At 41.3% G+C, this 21333-nt stretch overlaps 1 protein-coding gene across 1 annotated transcript in view; it reads left to right on the top strand.

The window, feature by feature from the left end:
* The window catches only part of LOC139463333 (chitin synthase chs-2-like), a 28099-nt gene extending 13766 nt beyond the window's left edge, over positions 1-14333 (top strand). The window contains exons 5-16 of the mRNA XM_071244583.1: positions 45-1006; positions 2560-2665; positions 2775-2938; positions 3161-3240; positions 3590-3698; positions 6206-6359; positions 6557-6770; positions 8501-8701; positions 8911-9308; positions 9496-9879; positions 11829-12114; positions 12291-14333. Of these exons, the coding sequence (XP_071100684.1) occupies positions 45-1006; positions 2560-2665; positions 2775-2938; positions 3161-3240; positions 3590-3698; positions 6206-6359; positions 6557-6770; positions 8501-8701; positions 8911-9308; positions 9496-9879; positions 11829-12114; positions 12291-13801 (4569 nt within the window). The 3' untranslated portion in view covers positions 13802-14333. The remainder of the gene's footprint in view (positions 1-44; positions 1007-2559; positions 2666-2774; positions 2939-3160; positions 3241-3589; positions 3699-6205; positions 6360-6556; positions 6771-8500; positions 8702-8910; positions 9309-9495; positions 9880-11828; positions 12115-12290) is intronic.
* Positions 14334-21333: the final 7000 nt, after the last annotated feature.

Raw genomic sequence — 21333 nt, 5'->3', positions numbered from 1 at the left:
TTTGTGAGACGGTTATTTCATACAATGCCTTTTTTCTAATGCAGGTGATAATTCCAGAGACTCTCCACTCGGTGGGAATATGCATTTTCTCCTTTCAAGTGCTCCCATCTCTTGACGCTCTCCGAGGTCTGGTGCTCATGATGGGGGTTGCTTTCCTGCCAGCTGTACTTAAGCTCTTTGACAGTCAAGAATCAAAAGGTCGAAAATTCTATGTTATTCTCATAGATTTCCTGTGTGTAATCGTACAACTATCCGTGCTTCTTTTATGGCCAGTGAGGAACTATTTCTTCTCCGATACATTTTACCATGAAACATGGGCTATTCCGACATCTCTGTTCTTCGTTTCCTTTGGATGGTGGGAGAATTATGTTAACAGATATAACAGACTGGGAGCTCTTGGAAACAAACTCAGAAGTTTGAAGCGAGGCATTCGACGTCAAAGAACTAAGGTGTACTTAATTGTCAGTGTATGGAAGATTATACTCACGCTGAGTGTAATGACAGTCATAATGAGCGACTTCAATATTTCCTGTGTGAAGGCTCTGTACTATTTAGGACATGATGGCGCCCACGAATGTCCGCACCTCGTAAACCCGTTTGGAATAGTGAACGTAGAGGCTGTTGAATATTTTCAGAGTCCCTTCTGGGTGATGCTCATTCAGACAGGATGTTGTCTTCTCTGCTATACATTTGCCAAGACCTCTTGCAAGATTCTGCTCCAGATTGGGGGCTTCGCAATTCCTCTTGTCCTTTCAATGCCTATCCTGATAGGGACTCTCATCGCAGACTGTGAGACATGGAAATCTAACAGCACAGGTTCTTGGATTGCTGCCCTGCCCTCGGAGATGTTCTGGACATGTGACATCCATGGACTCTCTGTCAACTACCTGTCGAAGCTGACGACTGATTACTGGCTCCCCGTAGCTATAGCCTGGTGGTTCTCCTTTATCTGGATCACAATTCATATCTGGTATCCTCGGGTAGAGAGACTTGTACAGACTGAAAGGTATGTTCTAGTTATGTATGGCTGTTATATACCAGCGGAATTTACAATTAAAAAATTTATTCTTAATTTAAATAATGCATCTATCAATATATTCTCATCAAGACATCTCCTCGACATTAAGGTTGTGATTCAGAATTTGCACGTTCAGGTTCATGCACGGCGCACAATTTGGATGTTTGCTGTTGTTGGGAGCATGATAATCACACACATGGTTTATTTATGTGCCAGTACACACTTATTCATTAAACATTTTGTTTAACCGTAAATAACGGCTTGCTGAAAAATCAACGTCGGCGCCCTGGGAATGTTGCAAACAGACATGGCGCAAAACGAACATTTTAATGTCCATCGAAACACAATAGAATGGATACGTTAACTAAAGCAGCTTAACACTCATGACTTGGCACGGGCCGGTTGTCCACGTGTGATGTCTCTACATAAAGACAACTACATTTGGTTGGTGCATCTACAGAATCGACACCACACTGCCAAGTTAAAAGCTCTTATTCTTGGGTTGAGACCAATTTGTGGCAGAAACGTATGCAACACTATAAAGGAGCTCAACATCCAGCCCCGATGACCAGCTATACGCCGAATGCATCTACGTCACCGTCAGGCACACCTCGCTTGATGTAGGCAGCATCTGGGGTTTAGAATCCATGACTAGGACAGTATACTGTTCGCAAGTGATTCCAGCTTTCCTCTGGACAGCCACAATGGTCTTGCAATGGTCTTAAGGCGTCTAGGAGAACGTTTTAGCGACGCTTGTGTTAGTCAATGTCGTCAGTTTGGGGGTGGAAATCTAATGGTATGGGTTGGCATTACACATCATAAGAGAATACAACTGAGTATCAATGGCAATCGGAATGGTGTACGCTGCCGGGAAGATATCGTTTGGAATCATGTACATTTGCAGCATCATAATGCCTGCCCGAATGTCTCGGGTGAGACTGAACGACGTCTATGATAGAACAAGCCGGGAACGCTAGTAGGGTCAATATTTGGTTGACATTTGGAACAACATGCTCCAGGCTGTTATCGATCATCTGGTATCTTCACTGCGCCACCGCTGCACCGCCTGTATCAACGCAAATGGTGATCATACTTGATACTGACATTGTTGATTGAGTTGTTACATATATCTCCTTTAGGGAGTTTCGCTCCGTCTCCTTATACCTGGTATTGATTTTGTCAATGAATTTGTTATGATGACTTTTCAGACCACATATTATGGTTTATTTTTCAATAACATAACATATGGATTTTGTCAATGAATTTCTTATGATGACTTTTTTCAGACCAAATATTATGTTGTTGTTTTCAATAACATAACATTTACCCTACTTTTTTCCCCGTTAGCATCGTTTGTCGAACTCTCGTCTTTTCAAGTTTCAGTGTCATTTATTTCATTCACCAATGGATAATCTGAATCAGGCGTAATTGTCTCGCTTACTTCCTCTTGTTGCCTATTGCCGTGACATTCATTGTCGTTCTGTGAATGGATACTGAGAACGTTGCACCGTGTGATGTCTTCTACATCTGTTGGTTTCTAGGTTATTCATACAGCCTCTGTACTGTGGTCTTTTCCTGGAGCAGTCCCTAATCCTCAACAGGCGGAGAGATGACAAAGACCGAGAACAAAAGAATATAAAAAAAGAGGTAAGTTTAGAAGGGGTTTCAACGCATACTTCTTTGCATAAACATTACTTATTTACCTTTGTTACTTACTGCTGTTGTGTTTAGTTAATGTTCTGTGTGTCCAACACAGGGCGGCCTTCACATCTTCCAGTCTGTAGATGGAGAAGAGACAGGAAATCCACTGCAGACACGCGGTTCTCTGCGTACTGATATCACGCCCATGATCTACTTATGCGCAACTATGTGGCACGAGACAGAACAGGAAATGGTGCAGATGTTAACATCCGTCTTTAGGTTTGTATAGTTGTATTTCAGTCAGGAAAACGCAGACTTCTGGATAAAGAGACTTCTGGATAAAGAGACACATTCAGCTGATCTTAACACAGCAATAGGTTCCTTCCTTCTTATGCACGGCTTGCCATGATATTACTTAACATCACACACTATTCATAATATAGACCAATCAGAGGTATGTTTCTTCAATACGTTAATGTTTTTTGTGTGCCATGTTTTCAGACTGGACCTAGACCAATGCACACGGAAACATGCTTATATATTTTTCGACGTCTATGATCCAGATTATTATGAGATTGAAGGTATGTAACATTTTGACAAATTGTGTAATGAGGGTAGTACCAGTATAACGTGTCGTTTATGTTTACTTCAATCATGTCGCCAAGGTTCGGCTCTGAAGTTTAGTGTAAAATCGCATTTACATATATCAATATCAAAGCAACATAGTTTTACTCTCGTTGAATAGTATTGTATATAATAACCCATCGATATCAATGGTACGCTTAGCCGAATAGCAACTAAGTTATCTAAAAGTCTCAGGAAGATGTGAAAGTATGATGTGCATTGTATTTCACATATCAAATTCTGTTACAATAAGATGTAATACTTCAAACATTAGTTTGTGATTTTGTGATCATTGGTTGATTTCAGCCCACATTTTCTTTGACGATGCGTTTGAAGCCCACGAAGATGATGAGAACGAATTTCACGTCAACAACTTCGTGAAGAGTCTAGTGAACGTTATCAGTACTGCAGCAAGGTTAGTTTTTTCCTCACTGTTTTTTTATTATATACCAACGGTAAAGAGTAACTGTGCTTCATATAAATTTGAATAAAATATATTTATTCTCAAATTATATACTGGATCTATCCATACATATTTATGAACACATCTCTCCGATTTTAAGATCGTGATTCACAATTTGCAGGTGCATCTTCATGCACGGTGCATAATTTGGACGTTTGCATGTTTGTTAGGTTCTTGATACACAAACGTTTTGTGCTGATGTGAACAGCACACACAATGTTGCATCAGCTATCAGGTGCTCGTAAAACACCTGTGTTTTACCGTAAATGACGCTTATCCAATGCCATGGTGCGCTCGGTGAATATGATGCCAGAGTAAGTTGCCAGAGATATCTACAGCAGGGTAACACTCACGACGTGCCATGAGCCAGTCGTCCTAGTGTGACGTGACTTCAACAAGACAACCATATTCTCTTGGTACATCCATCTGAAACGATACCAAACTGCCACTATGACAGCTCGAACAAATCTTGGGTTGAGACCAGTATGTGGCAGAACCGAAGGTAGCGCAAATCCTGCCGGGACGACATCGTTCGGAGTCATGTACTGTCCTTTGTGCATTTGCAGCATGATAAGGCCTGCCCGAATATTGCATGTGTTGTAACAGACCGCTCCCAAAATGTCTTGGGTGAGATTGAAAGACGTCTATGACAGGACCAGAACCAATCGGTAATTCTAGCTCAATTGGGTCACTATTTGGTTGACATTTGGAACAATATGCCCCAGGCTGTTATCAAAAATATGGTGCGTCTGCCTCGCCTGTATCAACGCAATGGTGATCACATCCGATATTGACATCCGATATTACGTTTTTGGACATTTCGCTCTGTTTCCTGTTACCAGGTATGGATTTTGTCAATGTATTTGTTATGATAAAATTAGATCAGACAAATGTCCAAATAACATATTGTTATTTTCAATCTAGACCACTTAATATGAAGCACAGTTTCTTTTTCCAGTAGTACGAGGGGCGATTGATAAGTTCTAAGCCTAACAAAGAAAACAAAGTCAGTTTGATACCAAAGCATTTTATTTTTCGACATAGTCCTCTTTAAGGTCAACACACTTCTGCCAGCGATGTTGCAATGCCATTATGCCACTTTTGTAGAAGTCAACTTCTTGGTCACTAAAAAAGTTGTTGACCGCTGTAATGACGTCATCATCTGACTGGAAATGAGTTCCAGCTAAATGCCTTTTCAACTGTGAGAACAGATGATAGTCCGACGGAGGCAAATCAGGTGAATAAGGTGGATGTTGGAGAAGTTCAAAGCCACACTCATGGATTTTGGCCATTGCTATCAGTGGTGTGTGTGCTGGAGCATTGTCGTGATGATAAAGCACACCTTTCGTCAATTTTCCACGTCGCGTAACTTTGATTTCCTCTCTTAACTGTCTCAGAAGTTCCACATAGTAAGTCCCTGTAACAGTACGGCCTTTAGGAAGCCAGTCCACCATGATCACACCTTCAGAATCCCAAAACACGGATGCCATGACTTTCCCAGCTGAAGGCACGGACTTTGGAGTAGGAGATGTGACATGTTTCCACTGTATAGACTGTTGTTTTGATTTAGGTTCAAAGTGGTGGACCCATGTTTCGTCCATTGTAACAAATCGTTTGAGAAAGTTATCTGGATCACCTTACAAAAGCTTGAGGTTCTCCCTTGAGAGATTCTCTCTTTGACGTTTCTGATCAGCTGTCAACAGTTTGGGGACCCATCGAGCAGAAACCTTGTGCATTCCTAGAATATCTGTCAGAATGAAATGCACTCGCTCCTAAGAGATGTCCACTAAGTTGGCTATCTGTCGCTGTGTCACTCGTCGGTCGTCCATGACTATGTCCAGGATTCGCTGTACCATTTCAGGTGTTGAAGACACAACAGGTGGACCAGGACATGGTTCATCATCAGTGCTCGATCACCCACGTTTTAACTCTGCCACCCATCTTTTCACTGTTGCATATGGCATCTTCCCCTAGTGGGGATAACATATCCTCATATATGGCATTGGGTGTTAAGCCTTTCTTGTAAAGGTATTTGATAACAGCTCGCTTTTCCTGTTTCCTCATTTTAAGTCATCTCATAACCCCCCTTGCAGTCAATAGCTTATGCTAAACTAAATAATGTGTCCAATACAACAATCTTCCTGTGTATGTCACTGTACTTGATCAGTCTATCACCATCACAAAGGAATTCATCCGTACCACACTCCTTCAGAGGTAGGCTCACAACTTATCAATCGCCCCTCGTATGTATGTGTTTCACCGATGGGGGGCTGAAAAAGGATTACGTTTGTGTTATTAATCATGCCGTGTCAGCTTAAAATCGGAGAAAAGGTAAGGTTAACACTTTTCCCTAGAATATGGAGTAAAACTGGTTGTATTTTGAATTGATTCACGTGTATGTTTGTACCAAATTTGAACGTTTGCATATTCAAGTAATAAGCAGTGATATATTACTTCAGTAACGTTCATAAAGCACAAGTTAAAATGGACCCACCCACTAAATACCCAACACCATACGGAGGAAGGCTTGAGTGGACGCTACCGGGACAGAACAAGCTGGTCATTCACATGAAGGACAAAGCGAAAATACGCCACAAGAAGCGATGGAGTCAGGTAACAGTGTTACAAGCTTAAGGTATTATGAGTAATATGTATCTGTAAAATAATTCAGTATTTTTTAGGATTTATTATCTCTTAGGATCATCATCATTTTTTCGTACATGATAAGACAAATCCACAAAGCTGTAATAGTGTACAGACATCTAGATGCCATGATGCGTTCAATCCATTAAAAAGTCGCCCTGTTCCAGGTTATGTACATGTACTACTTACTCGGCCATCGACTAGTAGGGCAACCACTTCCAGATGTTCGTAGGAAACAGACAATAGCAGACAACACGTTCATCTTAGCCCTTGATGGAGACGTTGACTTTAAACCCTCTGCCGTGCAACTGTTGGTGGACCGCATGAAAAAGAACGATAAAGTGGGAGCAGCGTGTGGTCGCATCCATCCCATTGGAACAGGTCAGAACCATTCATCCTCTCATCGACTAATATACAAGGAGTCACCTGTGGAAAGTTTGTTTTCCATCCAAGTCATTGACTTCGAAAAAACAGATGGTGACTGAAATAAATAAGACTCTTTAATTTAATCTCGTCATTTTACTTTACTTTATATTGGAATCAATCTGATGTTAAGAAATGTCAAAACAGTAACTGTGTTTTCTTAATAAATAGAAAGTAAAACAGATTAGAAGCCAAATAGTTAATTCATCATGTAATAGGTAGCAGAGTCCTGAAAAAGTCTCCTCATCAAAGCAAAAATACCCGATAAGAAGCCAGTTAAGTATAATAGTTACATGACAAAACAAGAGGTGAAACTGAACTATAAAATTAAGTGGATAATACTTCTATACTAGTGCCCTGTCATACATTGCAATGGCTACTTCAATGGAAGCTTCGTTTCATGAACAGTTATTGAAAAAGAAAGAGAAAAGTTCAAGTCCTTATATTGACCAAGGACGAATATTCTGCCAACAGAGCTAGACATATAGTGCCATATTAAGCTAACCCATAGTCACACTCTCGGTATGTATACGCATATATGAATCAGTTGCCACTCTCTCGGTACATAGTGGTATATATGAGTGGCCACTCTCTCGGTATACATGGGTATGTATGAACCAATGGCCACTCGCTCGGTAAACGTGGGTATGTATGAACCAGTGCCCACTCTCTCGGTATATATGGGTATGTATGAACCAGTGGCCGCCCTCTCGGTGTGTATTGGTATATATGAACCAGTGGCCGCCCTCTCGGTATACATGGGTATATATGAACCAGTGGCCGCCCTCTCGGTGTGTATTGGTTTATATGAACCAGTGGCCGCCCTCTCGGTGTGTATTGGTATATATGAACCAGTGGCCGCCCTCTCGGTATACATGGGTATATATGAACCAGTGGCCCCTCTCTCGGTATATATGTGTATGTATGAACCAGTGGGCACTCTCTCGGTATATATGGGTATGTATGAACCATTGGCCAGTCTCTCGGTATATATGGATATGTATGAACCAGTGGGCACTCTCTCGGTATATATGTGTATGTATGAACCAGTGGCCACTCTCTCGGTATATATGGGTGTGTATGAACCAGTGGCCCCTCTCTCGGTATATATGTGTATGTATAAACCAGTGACCACTCGCTCAGTAGATATGGGTATGTATGAACCAGTGGCCCCTCTCTCGGTATAAATGTGTATGTATGAACCAGTGGCCACTCGCTCAGTATATATGGGTGTGTATGAACCAGTGGCCACTCTCTCAATATAATCTGGTATAATCATTCAGTGGTCACACTCTTGACATTATCAGGTATAAACGATACAGTGATTTAGTCACGCCCTGAACATATTAAGCGGAATTGGTGTAGATATGTTTTGCATTGTTGGATGTATGGATGGGGGTATGAGGCTGTGATGTCATACGTCACTATTGATTGATCTATGAAACAAAATGTAGTATGATAGTTTGCTATTTCATATCACATGTGCACACGATGAGCGTATAATTTAGAAATAAGGATAGGCCTTACTCCTAGTTAAGGGCATATAGATATGTCACATTAACGAAAGTAATGTCGTGACAGATTGTAAGTTTCAAGGACAATATTAATTGATAAATATTGTCATTATGTTTACATGGTAATACAAGATCAGCAGAACCTAATGGTTTCCCGACATATTTATCTTCCAGGTCCTATGGTGTGGTACCAGAAATTTGAGTATGCTGTAAGCCATTGGTTACAGAAGGCTACAGAGCATATGACAGGGTGTGTCCTCTGTAGCCCTGGCTGTTTCAGCTTGTTCCGAGCCTCAGCTTTGATGGATGACAACATGATGAGAAAGTACACTACCTTGGCGAGCGAAGCCAGACACTATGTACAGTATGATCAAGGCAAGTGGAATTTACTCCTGTCTAGAATTCTGTATATGTAGCAGGTAAATTCTATTTTGAGAACGATGTTTTTATCTACGATGTGTTACCATGCTTATATGTGTATATACAATCGGAACATTGATGAATACAACAGGTAATCTGCCATATCAAAGATTTTAAACCACCATGCATAAATGAGTTATATATTTTTTTTATCCCAACGGTAGGCGAGGACCGATGGCTGTGCACACTGCTACTCCAACAAGGCTACCGAGTTGAGTATTGTGCAGCTGCAGATGCCTTGACCTATGTCCCAGAAGGTTTCGAGGAGTTTTATAATCAGAGAAGACGGTGGTCACCTTCAACCATGGCTAACATCTTGGATTTACTGTATGAGTGGCGCAGTATCATCAAGCTCAATGAGAACGTATCCGCGCTGTACATGGCATACCAGCTGCTCTTGTTTGTATCGTCCCTCCTCACCCCCGGCACCATCTTCCTCCTGATAGTGGGCGCCATCAACACAGCCTTCCCTGAACTCGACCTGCTGGACTCTCTTATCTGCAATATGGTTCCAATAGGAATATTCCTGCTTGTCTGCTTCTGCTGCAAGTCAAACGTACAGGTAAAAAGCTAAAGCGTCACAATCATGAAAAACATTTAATTTTATTTTTTAAAAATCACGTACAAAAGTAAGGAATGTGTTAAAGAGTTTTGAAATGCACGGATCCCCAGGGCGCAATGATAACATATTGATGTTGTTGAATTTGGATGACATACTGCCATGACTAATGTCACTTTGTCTGTTTCAGCTGAAAGTTGCTGCGATTCTCTCGGGGTTGTACGCCCTGGTGATGATGCTGGTGACTGTAGGATTGGCACTGGAAATGAAGAGGGAGGGATACTGTGCCCCAACTACTATATTTATGATATTTGTAGTTGGGGTATTCATCATTTCAGCAATAATGCATCCCATGGAATTTACCTGCTTATTGCATGGTGCACTCTATTTCATGTCAATTCCAAGCATGTCGATGCTATTGATGATCTACTCCATCTGCAACCTGCATGTAGTCTCCTGGGGCACAAGAGAAGTGATGCAACCAACCCAGGCCGAGCAGGCTAAAAAGGACCAGAAGAAGCTGAAATCTGGTCGTTTCCAGTCTATTATCAATCTCTTTAGTAATGATGATAAGGTACAAGTAGACGCTATTTGAACATTGAAATAATAAATAATATATAAATAATACATATGTTGTGTGAAACATTTGCTATACTAATCTTCGTTGCCTTAACCAATGTACATATACTGAACCGCTAAAGACACGTCACCCCAAGTAGCATTGCATGAAAAGTTGTCATTTAAATATCTCGGTAATATTTGTCAAAGTTTCTGAAATTTAACATTACCTTGTCCGGAAAAAATGAAATAAAAAAAATAAAGCAGATGACAATAAAGCCGATCGCCCAAACGCATCACGGCAAAGGCCATGGTAACCCGATGCACGTGAGTTCCGTGCAAATTGAAATGCACATGCGTTACCCATTTCTTGCCCTATAAAAATCCACCAAGATAGGATAACATTCATTCGTTATTGAATTGCTACCAAATGCCAAGATTGACAAGAAATCACCGACACCAAGCCCTTGGACGATTGCAAGCTGGACAAACCGCCCGGTGGGTAGCCAATGCATTTCAAGTTCACGTAAGGACCATATGCTCTAGCAACGGTACCAGACCACCAACACTACAGATGACCGACCACGTAGTGGAAGACCAAGGGTCACCACCCGACGTCAGGATCGTCACAAAGTGCGACAGCATCTTCAAGATCGCTTTGTTGCGGCTGTGGAAACTGCTCGACAGACCATGGGGACACACCAGCGACACATCAGTGCGGACACCTCCACTGTCACAGCCCACACCAAGGACCCATTCTGACACCACGTCATCGCCGGGAACGTCGTTAAACGGCAACACAGCACTAGTATTGGCGCCATCAGCAGTGGAGAAGAGTCCCGGGAAAGCCGTTACTGTATCTCAACAGCAGATGGCAGATAAAGAGTCTATCGACGCCGTGGGGAACGTTATTCGAATGCTTGTGCTGTTGAGAGAGACTCGTGGGGTGATCCGAGCATCATGGTGTGGGGTGGAATTGGTCTTGCACAGAGGGTCGGCCCTGTGGTCTTCAGGGAGTCCAGGGAGACGCATTGGTGTCACATCAGCTCGGTACATTGATCAAGTCTTTAGACCACACGCCATACCTCATTTGACGGGTCACCGCAACCACGAGTTTCAGCATGATAACGCCCTTGCCCACACTGCTAGAGCAACAAGATTTCCTCCAACAGAATGGCATAAGAACCATGCAGTGACCTGCCCTCAGTCCCAATTTAAATCCCATTGAGCACCTGTGGGACGAGATTCAAAGACGGCTGAATGACCTCCGATCAAGGCCGACAACTGCAGCTGAATTGCGTCAGGCGTTCCTCAGAGTGGGGCTCAAGTGCCTATGGCCTTCATCAACCGCCTCATCCATTCCATGTTTCGACGTTGCACGGCAGTCATCAATGCACATGGCGGAAACACGAGATACTGACTTGTGATGACATTTTCTCAGAGTTGTGTTTCACTTTAAGAACATACATTTGGCACTTTAATTTCAATCTTGATGATCAGTTTTGCCAAGTTTCATCTTTTTAATATGTCTCAAAGTATGTTTACTGTGTTTGTACAAATAAGGTTTCTCATATATCTATCCATGGTGACGTTTCTTTTGCGGTTCAGTATACAATGCATAATAGTTCCAGTGTAGGCGTCGGGGTTTCTCAATGGAAAGAATTGGCATTCCTTACATATTAGTAGTTTGGTGCATTGTCTGGCGTGTTGTTAGGTAGTCTAGTGGTAAAAAACTTGGCCCATCACACCAAAGATATTGGTTCGATTCCTCATATAGGTACAATGTTTGAAACTCATTTTTGTGTCCCTCATTGTGATATGTATGGAATAATATTAATAATTATAAAATAAATAAACCCAACAACTCAACCTTATGTTTGATAAATTGATAATAAACATCTAAATCTAATTGAGCACAATAAGGTCGTCAGAATAGTAACTACAGATAAGCTACTTTATTTACAGGTGGATAGTGATTATGGCTTCTCCTTTGGAAACCTATTCAAGTGCATCTGCTGTCCTCGGCCTAAAGTTGACAACACAGCCAGTAAATTTGGCGCTGTCCTTGAGAAACTGGAACAGCTTGAAACGTCCATACATAACATGAAGAACGGCTTGACCTCCAATCCATCATCGCCAACGATACAGGTCACGAATGAACAAGGCATTACCTACGACCTGGACACACCAGCGCCTTTCCTTCAGCAGCAGGCGTTGCAAAACAATCTCAATACAGAAGGCGTGATAAGACGTGAGTAATTACGGACACATTTATCTTTAAAAAATTGGGCTACTCATTCCAAAACAAAGGAAATGACATAGAAACGACATAAGTGTTTCTCCGTATGATCTCATAAAACTAAAGGTTATTTTAGTCCATATCTGATCATTTGTGTTTCCACAGAAACTGTATTTGAATTGTTGCAGATAACCCCCTGTATGAGAAGGAGATGCACATCCATAATGATGAGTACTCACCATACTGGATTTCTGATCCGGAAGTTGGACATGGTCGGACACGATACCTTGGACAGGAAGAGATACGCTTCTGGAAAGATCTCATTGAAAGGTATCTTTACCCATTACAGAGCAGTGAGGAGCAGAAGCAGAAGATGCAAAAAGACCTTATCCATTTGAGGAACAAGATGAGTCTAATGTTCTTCATTCTGAATGCCTTATTTGTGGTTATCATCTTTGCTCTACAGTATACAAATGCCCAGAGTCACGGCAAAGGACTGGCCATACCACTTCCATGCAAGTCTGAGAGTGGTACTGCACTAACAATCGAGCCGTTCTCCCTTATTTTCATGGCTATATTTGGTATCGGTTTGCTCATCCAGTTTATTGCCATGTTCTTCCATCGAATGGGCACATTCCTGCACATAATATCTTCCACAGAGGTTAACTGTATGAGGCTGAACCAAAAGGAAGTAGCTGCTATGGACATATCTGATAAGCTTGAATTAGTGAAAACAATGCAGAGTTATGGAGATGATGATGACACACGATCAGTGACGTCAATAAGCTCAATGGATAGCTTAGATGATGATAGCAGCATGACAACCGATGACACTCCAAGACCCAGACGTAGGAAGACTGTGCTGAGAATAACGAAGAAAAGGCGGAAGCAACAGCATAACGCTGGAAACCTAGCACAAACATTTATGGATAGATATCTGAAGCTTGCCGATGATTTGAAAAATGAACGTGTTGAGAATACCTCGCACAGGCGAGGAAGTTCCAAAAAGAGGAAGAAGTCTATCAGGAAGAGCCAAAGAGCTATTAAGAGTGTTGAGCAAAACAAAGGCATTGTATTAAAAAAGGCTCAAAAGTGGAAGCATATTGCTGGGATCGTTCGTGGATCTGGAATGCACACAACAATAAATGACCATCATCATAATGACCCTTGGTTAAGTGTTGTCAAAGGTGTCCTCACGCAGTCCAGGGCCACTTCTCATGCCAGTCTGCACAAGGTAGAAGAGGAACGTCGTGGTATCGAACTTGGGCACCGAGGGAGGCGCCCCAACACGGATGGCTCCAAGTGGAGCAAACTGAAGGACAGTCTTAGTGGACACCTTAGTGCTGTGACCGAAAGTGACACATCTGCTAGGCCAGAGAATCAGCATGGTACTCATGGACTTGAAGACACATCAAATGGTAGCGTTGTTCGTGTGCAGATAGCGGTAGAAAACGATAGTTCCAGGAAGGCAAGCAAATCCAGTCTGGAGGCTCCCTTCCAAGACCACCATGAGGCTTCACTACTGGACGAGGCAGTTGGAAATACTAGTTATTTTAACGAGGAGGACAGTGTGAAAAACTTGAGTGTGGACGCCCGAATGTGCAGCATCTCTGATAATACGGATTCGGACACCGGATCTGTTGAATTGGAGATTAAAGATAACAGTGAAAGTCAAACACATGCTACCACGTCAGTGTGAGGTAGTCACTGCGATACTGCTAGATGCTATTGCTGCCAACCTTTATATTGGTTCTAGTCAATTTTGCTTGCTTGGGCATGTATATCTGTTTTTATATTTAGCTCGTCGCTAAATAATCCAAACAGTAGTTCTCCACCATCGAAATAAAACTGCTGGTCAACAAACTTGAAAATAACTCCTATTTACTTCTTGGATCTATCGTATTGGTACATTCAAAAAATGTCTAATGGCCCCTCAAAATTATTTCTCTTTGTGTGGATGTTTTAACAGTACAATGTCAATGTAAATTATGCAAACGCCATGATATCCTCACGCAATCGGATAACATTACACTATATGCGAGATCCTGGAGCGACTACGTTCAGCATGTGTACCAGTAATAGAAATACAAGAAGTATGAATCACAGTTGTAACATGTGACCATGCATTATTTCCATTCATTGGCACCATTGAATCCAATGAATAAACGCATATCAAATATCTTAACATATACATGTCACTCAAGTGTCACATATCCATTAGAATAGAAATGACGGGGAGCTAAAAATACTACATGGTTTCCTTACGTGTGAAAAGGTTTTTGAAGGAAAACATGATTTTGTCACATAATGTTACTGTTTCAAAGTGTTGTTATAATCTCTTGCTATAGTTCAAATTTACATAGATATTGAAATGATATGTGCCATTTATGAATGTTATTTATAAAATGTATGTTCTTTATATGATTATTTTATTGTACTTAAAGTGTATTTATCCATAATACATTTTCTATATTGTTCATCAAACTTAATTGCCGTTGGTGCTGGATCGCCGCCCATACTCCCCAGCTACTGAAAATTCATTATTGTTACAGTGTTAAAACCTTTTACTGTAATTATTTACTGATACAGTGTTTGAAAAGATTATATCATTTTATATCAAGATAAGACACATTATTGTTGATTATGAGTCGTAAAATATATTACCATTGTGGCTAGTTTTTACACTGCGTGATAAAGATATGGCGGACATGATTGGCTACAACTGTAAGCAAAAAATACTTGGGAAGGAATTATTTTGCATTTTCAACGTAATTGTTGTCATTTATCGGTACTCGATTATCAGATATCTATGATGATGTACCCTGAAAAACAGATACATATAATAAATACTATCACGCAGAGTACGTTTGTTCTGTTTCTGAATTCAGCAAGCTTGAGTAGGAAATTATTTAAACGTGCTGACACGACGCAGCAGACATGTGTATGACATCCGTTGTGAACACGAAAAGTATTATGTACCCAAGACACATAGTCCGGTGTATTTTTGGATGGGAGAAATGAGCAGAATAAACTTTCAGGCAGTGTCCGGTGTACACTTCCACGGCGAACATTAGCAGTATACACGTTCAGGCATAGTCCGGTTGTACACTTTCATGGCGAACACCAGCAGTATACACGTTCAGACATTGTCCGGGTGTACATTTGCATGGAGAACACAAGCAGTATACACGTTCAGACATAGTCCAGGTGTACACTTCCATGGGGAACACATGCAGTTTACATGTTATGGCATAGTCCGATTGTCAAATTCCATGGTGAACACCAGCAGTATACACGTTCAGACATAGTCCGGGTGTACACTTCCGCGGCGAACACCAGCAGTATTCAATGCAAGTCCAGACACTGTCCGGTGTACACTTCCATGACGAACACCAGCATTATTTACGTTCAGACATAGTCCGGGTGTACACTTCCATGGCGAACACCAGCAGTATACAGGTTATGGCATAGTCCCAGTGTAAAATTCCATGGCGAATACCAGCAGTATACACGTTAAGGCATAGTCCGGGTGTACACGTCCATGGCAAACACGAGCAGTATACATGTTCAGGCACAGTCCGAGTGTCAAATTCCATAGTGAACACGAGCAGTAAACACGTTCAGGCACTGGCCGGGTGTACAGTTTTAAGGCGAACACGAGCATTATACACGTTGAGGCATAGTCCGGGTGTACACTTCTATGGCGAACACCAGCAGTATACACGTTCAGACATAGTCCGGGTGTACACGTCCATGGCGAACACCAGCAGTATTCACGTTTAGGCAGTGTCCGGGTGTACACTTTTATGGCAACACCAGCAGTATCCACGTTCAGACATAGTCCGGGTGTACACTCCCATGGAAAACATGAGCAGTATACACATTCAGGTATAGTCTGGGCAAACACTTCCATGGCGAACACCAGCAGTATACACGTTAAAGCACTCTAAGGATGTACACTTCCATGGCGAACACCAGCAGTATACACGTTCAGACATAGTCGGGTGTACACTCCCACGAAGAACACTAGCATCATACTCGTTCAGGCATAGTCCAAGTGTCAAATTCCATGGCGAACACCACCAGCATACATTTGCAGGCACTGTCCGGTGCACACTTCCATGGCGAACACCAGCAGTATTCACGTTTAGGCAGTGTCCGGGTGTACACTTTCATGGCAACACCAGCAGTATACACGTTCAGATATAGTCCAAGTTTACACTTAGACGGCGAACACCAGCAGTATACATGTTCAGGCATAGTCCGAGTGTCAAATTCCATGGTGAACACGAGCAGTATACACTTTCAGGCACTGTCCGCTGTACACATTCATTGCGAACACGAGCAGTATACATTTTCATATGATCAATGATCCAACATCCCTGATTTTATCTACTGGAATGCTCGTGTCCCATTTTCACCCTTGCTGCAGCGAAAACAGCAATGTTCCACATAAGTGAAAACCAGAACTATATTCAAAAAGCATATATTTATTGTCTATCCAAAAAACATAACATATATTGTATAATTGTCTAAAAAACTGTAAATTAAATATCCACATGTATAATGTCGGATCGGAAATATCTCAGGCTACAGATATAAGTAACAAAAGTAATAAGTGAGTACCATAATAAAAAAACAAAAAAAACCCACTTAAAGTAATTTTGTTTCCATATCATACTCCGGTCTCCATAGCCAGACAAACCAGTGATTGATATTATGAGCCACGTCCCATGTACAATGACACACAATCAACCTTCATTTTGTCGCCCCTTGGGTACCTATTCTACACCGGAATCAAAATGGGAATAGATATATCAAACATGCATTGTAACTAATTACGACTCGTATCTTCATCGCTGCGCTGTTTATAGCTATTTAGTAGGATTTCATAGAGAGCATTGTAACTAGACTCGTTCAATTTTCGATCAACATTTATTTTCACTGGCTTTGTCAAAAGGTTTCAGTGAACCAAGTATCATATGAAATTTATTTGCTACTGGATTTATTGATCATAATATAGTTCAATATCGTTAAATATAATTCTGTAGTAAGGTAGCCCTACATGGCAACACATGGAGGTCGAAAACTAAACGAATATGGTTACTATCAATTTCATTGTATATTTCATTGGTGAACATTGGCTACACCTATCTCACCTTAATAATCAACACTCGAGGGCCAACTCACTTACAATATACATGTATTGTAATATTTTAATTAACTTTTTAATATCGATTAGCTTATCACCACCACCGAGGACCATACAGCAAACACTCCGTTATAACGCGCGACGAGAGACTCGTTTCACTTTTGCTCGTTTTCAATAGAAGAGAGTCGGACATATTTATCGGAAAGTGAGGATTTGATTCTTTTGTGGAAATTATAAAAATATATATATAGTAAGCGCCTGCTACAATATAACTTTAGGCAACACCAACAATCCGAACGTATTGTATGACTCGATATCATCGGAAGCTCTAAATTGGTTAGAAGAGAGTCGCTTGTTTGGACGATGTCCTTTGAAACAACCTAGGTCGTATGAATACTGATTATGCATAATCCAAAAGCAGGAAGTGATGTAAAGCACATATAGTCCAGGAAAAATAAGGTTTCACTTGGAACAAATTGCAACAGAATTTATTTTACTACAATGCATTTCTACAAGTCCCGAAAACAACATATTAAAAGTCCCAAGCAATACCAGTTTGGGAAATATGTCTAATGTGCATAATCCAATATGGCCACCAATTATCAATATATCTTGCATATGTCAGATGAGGGTCAATGTTTTGATGGAAAAAAAACATGTGTTGTCCTGCGAAATATCCATGTTATGCTTCTAAAAAGATATTCACAACAACAGAACGTTTTCGACAATTGACAAATCTGCAAAAATTCAAGATGGCCGCCAATTTCAAGATGGCCGCCAAGTTTCCTTAATGTGTGTTTACACTGTTGAATCGTTTATCTCTAAAACAGTGTGCTAGGACTTATATGCATATAACTTGGCACACTAACTCACTGAAGTATAGTTAACACCTTTAGATAAGAAATTCCGTCACCAGAGCCCCCTGGTGGCCCAACATTCCAAGATGGCCGCCAAGAGTTTGATGGCTAGACATAGAATATCAAGACACTGTTGGTCTCTGTGGAAATCCAGTGCAGCCACAAAATACCAATATTTGAATATAAATCTGAAAACGTTTGATCCACCGCTCTTTCCGTTACATGATTGTGTGATTCATGAACATCATCAGCTTGTACAATGGCATTTCCCGCACACAACACTTAAATGAGACCATATTTCTGGTAAGTGCTTGTTCTTGTTTAACAAGGGGGCACGGGTGGCCCAGTCGTCTGAGGCGCCGCGATTCGCTGTGCAGAGTTGCGTCCTTTGGGCGTGCCAGAAACCTATGATTCTGGGTTCGAATCCCGGTTCGCCCAGATTATGTTTCTAGGTTTGTCAGCACCATATCCGTGCTCGTGGGTTTCACAGAAGTGGTAAACGTCTAAGACCTGCATCACTTTGGGCTTTCCTCCCACATTAAGCTGACACGCCGCGATATAACTGGAATAGTGTAAAAAGCAGCGTTAAACCCAACTCACTCACTCACTCACTCACTCACTCTTGTTTTACAGTCCCATTTGCAATTGCAGCAGATGATGTGCAGGACTGCTGAACGTGTTGCAGGCTGATCTGTCTGTATTAGTAAGCAACGTCCATCTATCCTGTGTCATCCCCACCCTGATGGATTCACATTGAATCCTTTCCACTCCATTATCTGGTAGTTGACATGGGGGCTGTGGCTACAGAGGTTGCAATGGCGGCAATGTTGGTGGCTTACATGTGGTAGGTTCTTTGTCACCTTCTCACAAAATCACTTGTGCCTTAAGCTATCCAGTCCTTCCTCCTAACATCACATAAAGGCGCAAGTTAATGTTCGCCTGTTTTGTATGTACAGAAGTGCACCCAGATCTATCCAGTTAGTCACCAAGACGTGCAATAAAGTGCTGTTTGTTTTTTGCGTTGTTCATAAATGCTTCCTTCTTCGATAGAATGACAATTTCCTGTGAAATAAACTGTCACTCCACTACAGTACTGTTCTTACTTGAACTACCAGCACTGTTCAAGTAAGAACTCTGTAGTCATTGTTTAAATTATCTGCAGGCCAGGAAGGCAACCCTTGCTGATGCTATCTGGAAAACCCTCCAAGTTAAACAACAAGAACCTGGAAATGTCCAGTACATTCTTGATGGTAGTGCTATACTTCATGGGCTACCCCGACCAAGAGATTCTACGTTATATCACGTATTTGAACTACAGTGTATATACCATCTATATGTTGTGCAGAAATATGCTGCTAACATTGTCTTGTATGGCCAATGGCTTCATGGCTTTCAACAAAAGATGTCACACACATGAGAAGAACTGGTGCCTGTTCTGGTAAGACAGATTATTTCACAGGGGAAATGGTCATTCGATCGTAGAAGGAGGAATTCTTGAACAAAGCAAAAATCAAACAGCGTTTTATTGCCTATCTGAGTGACAAACTGGAGAAGCTGGCAAAACAAGACGCTGTCACATCTGCAAGAAAAATAGACACAGATTTGCTTATCCTCCTTCCTCATAATGTTGAAAAGGAAGCACATAATGTTTCTGGCACCAGAACCCAAGCAAGCGTCAAGAAGGAACAGGATTTGATGCATGATCAATCAAAGCGGCTGCTGGGCAGTGATGTATGTGAGCATGTGCTCTTTTTACATGCAATTCTTGGCACCACTTCTCGACTGTGTGGCTTGGGAAAGGGTCTAGCAGTGAAGAAAATCATGAATGATGCCTTGTTCTGCCATCAGGCTAAACATTTCAGCCAAACAGGGAAACTGGGGATGAAAAAGTCATCACCGAAGCAGGTGAACATATGTCTTTATATGGCGGATATAAGGTGGAAGGACTGCATAGCTTATGATAGGAGCGATTTTGGGGAGAAGGTGGCGAATAATTGATCACATGCAGAGCCATAAACTCTGCCAGCAACCTCTGCAGTCGCAAGATACCACAGCTTCCATGTCAACTACCTAATAAAGGAGTGGAAAGGGTCCAATGTGAATCCATTTGAGCGGGGATGGCACAGGACAGATGGACGTTGCTTATCAATACAGTCAGATCAGACTGCAGCACCTTCAGCGCTCCTTGATATTATCTGCTGTAATTTCAAAGAAAGACTGTAACACGCGAAGATGCACTTGTCGGAAATATAGTCTCACTTGCAATGTTGTGTGCAGGGAATACCATGGTACAAGCTGTACCAATTGACAGTTACCAGACTTCTTGGGGGATGCCAAACCTGTTGAGACTTTCGAGGTACATGTATATATGACCCTGCATCGTCAAGCTGCAGCATTCACTGTGACATTTATTCCACTGTTCATCAAGTAATAATGTTCATGGATCACACAATCATGTGACGGAATGCACAGTGGATATGAAGTTTCAGGTTTAAATTCAAATATTTGTATTTGGTGGTTATATTGAATTTCAGCAAATGAACTACAACAGAGATAACTCATCGACTTCTTGTGAAACAACTGGTTTGGGGTAAATTCTGAGAGGATCTCATATAGGTCATCCTTGTTTCCAACAAGTATTTACAGGAATGAAAATGAAACTTGTTATAGCGTTTGTTTTTGTCATGTTAATAAGTAGATTCAGACAATAACAATCAACATTGATATCTAAACTCGCCAAAACATGTCATTTAAGAGATAAATATTGATATTTGGTGGTCATATTGGATTTATTCAAATGATTGAGTATTCTACATACAACCTTTGGTCTATTTACCCCAATGTAGAAGTTCAAATCACACAAATATGTCATCAGAGACCAACAGTGTCTTGACATTCTATGTCTAGCCATCAAACTTGGCGGCCATCTTGGAATGGAATGTTGGGCCACCAGGGGGTTCTGGTGACGGAATTTCTTATCTAAAAGTGTTAACATTGAGGAAACTTGGCGGCCATCTTGAAATTTGCGGCCATCTTGATTTTTTGCAGATTTGTCAATAGGTGAAAACGTTCAGGAGTTGTGAATATCTTTTTAGAAACATAACATGGATATTTCGCAGGACAACACATGTTTTTTTCCATCAAAACATTGACCCTCATCTGACATATGCAAGATATATTGATAATTGGTGGCCATATTGGATTATGCAAATTAGACATATT

Source organism: Haliotis cracherodii, unplaced genomic scaffold (assembly GCF_022045235.1).
Source record: "Haliotis cracherodii isolate W230 unplaced genomic scaffold, xgHalCrac1.p SCAF_16, whole genome shotgun sequence".
In the NCBI taxonomy this organism is placed as follows: Eukaryota; Metazoa; Mollusca; class Gastropoda; order Lepetellida; family Haliotidae; genus Haliotis; species Haliotis cracherodii.
The sequence above is the reverse complement of the archived record's forward strand: the minus strand, read 5'-3'. Positions and strand labels throughout refer to the sequence as shown.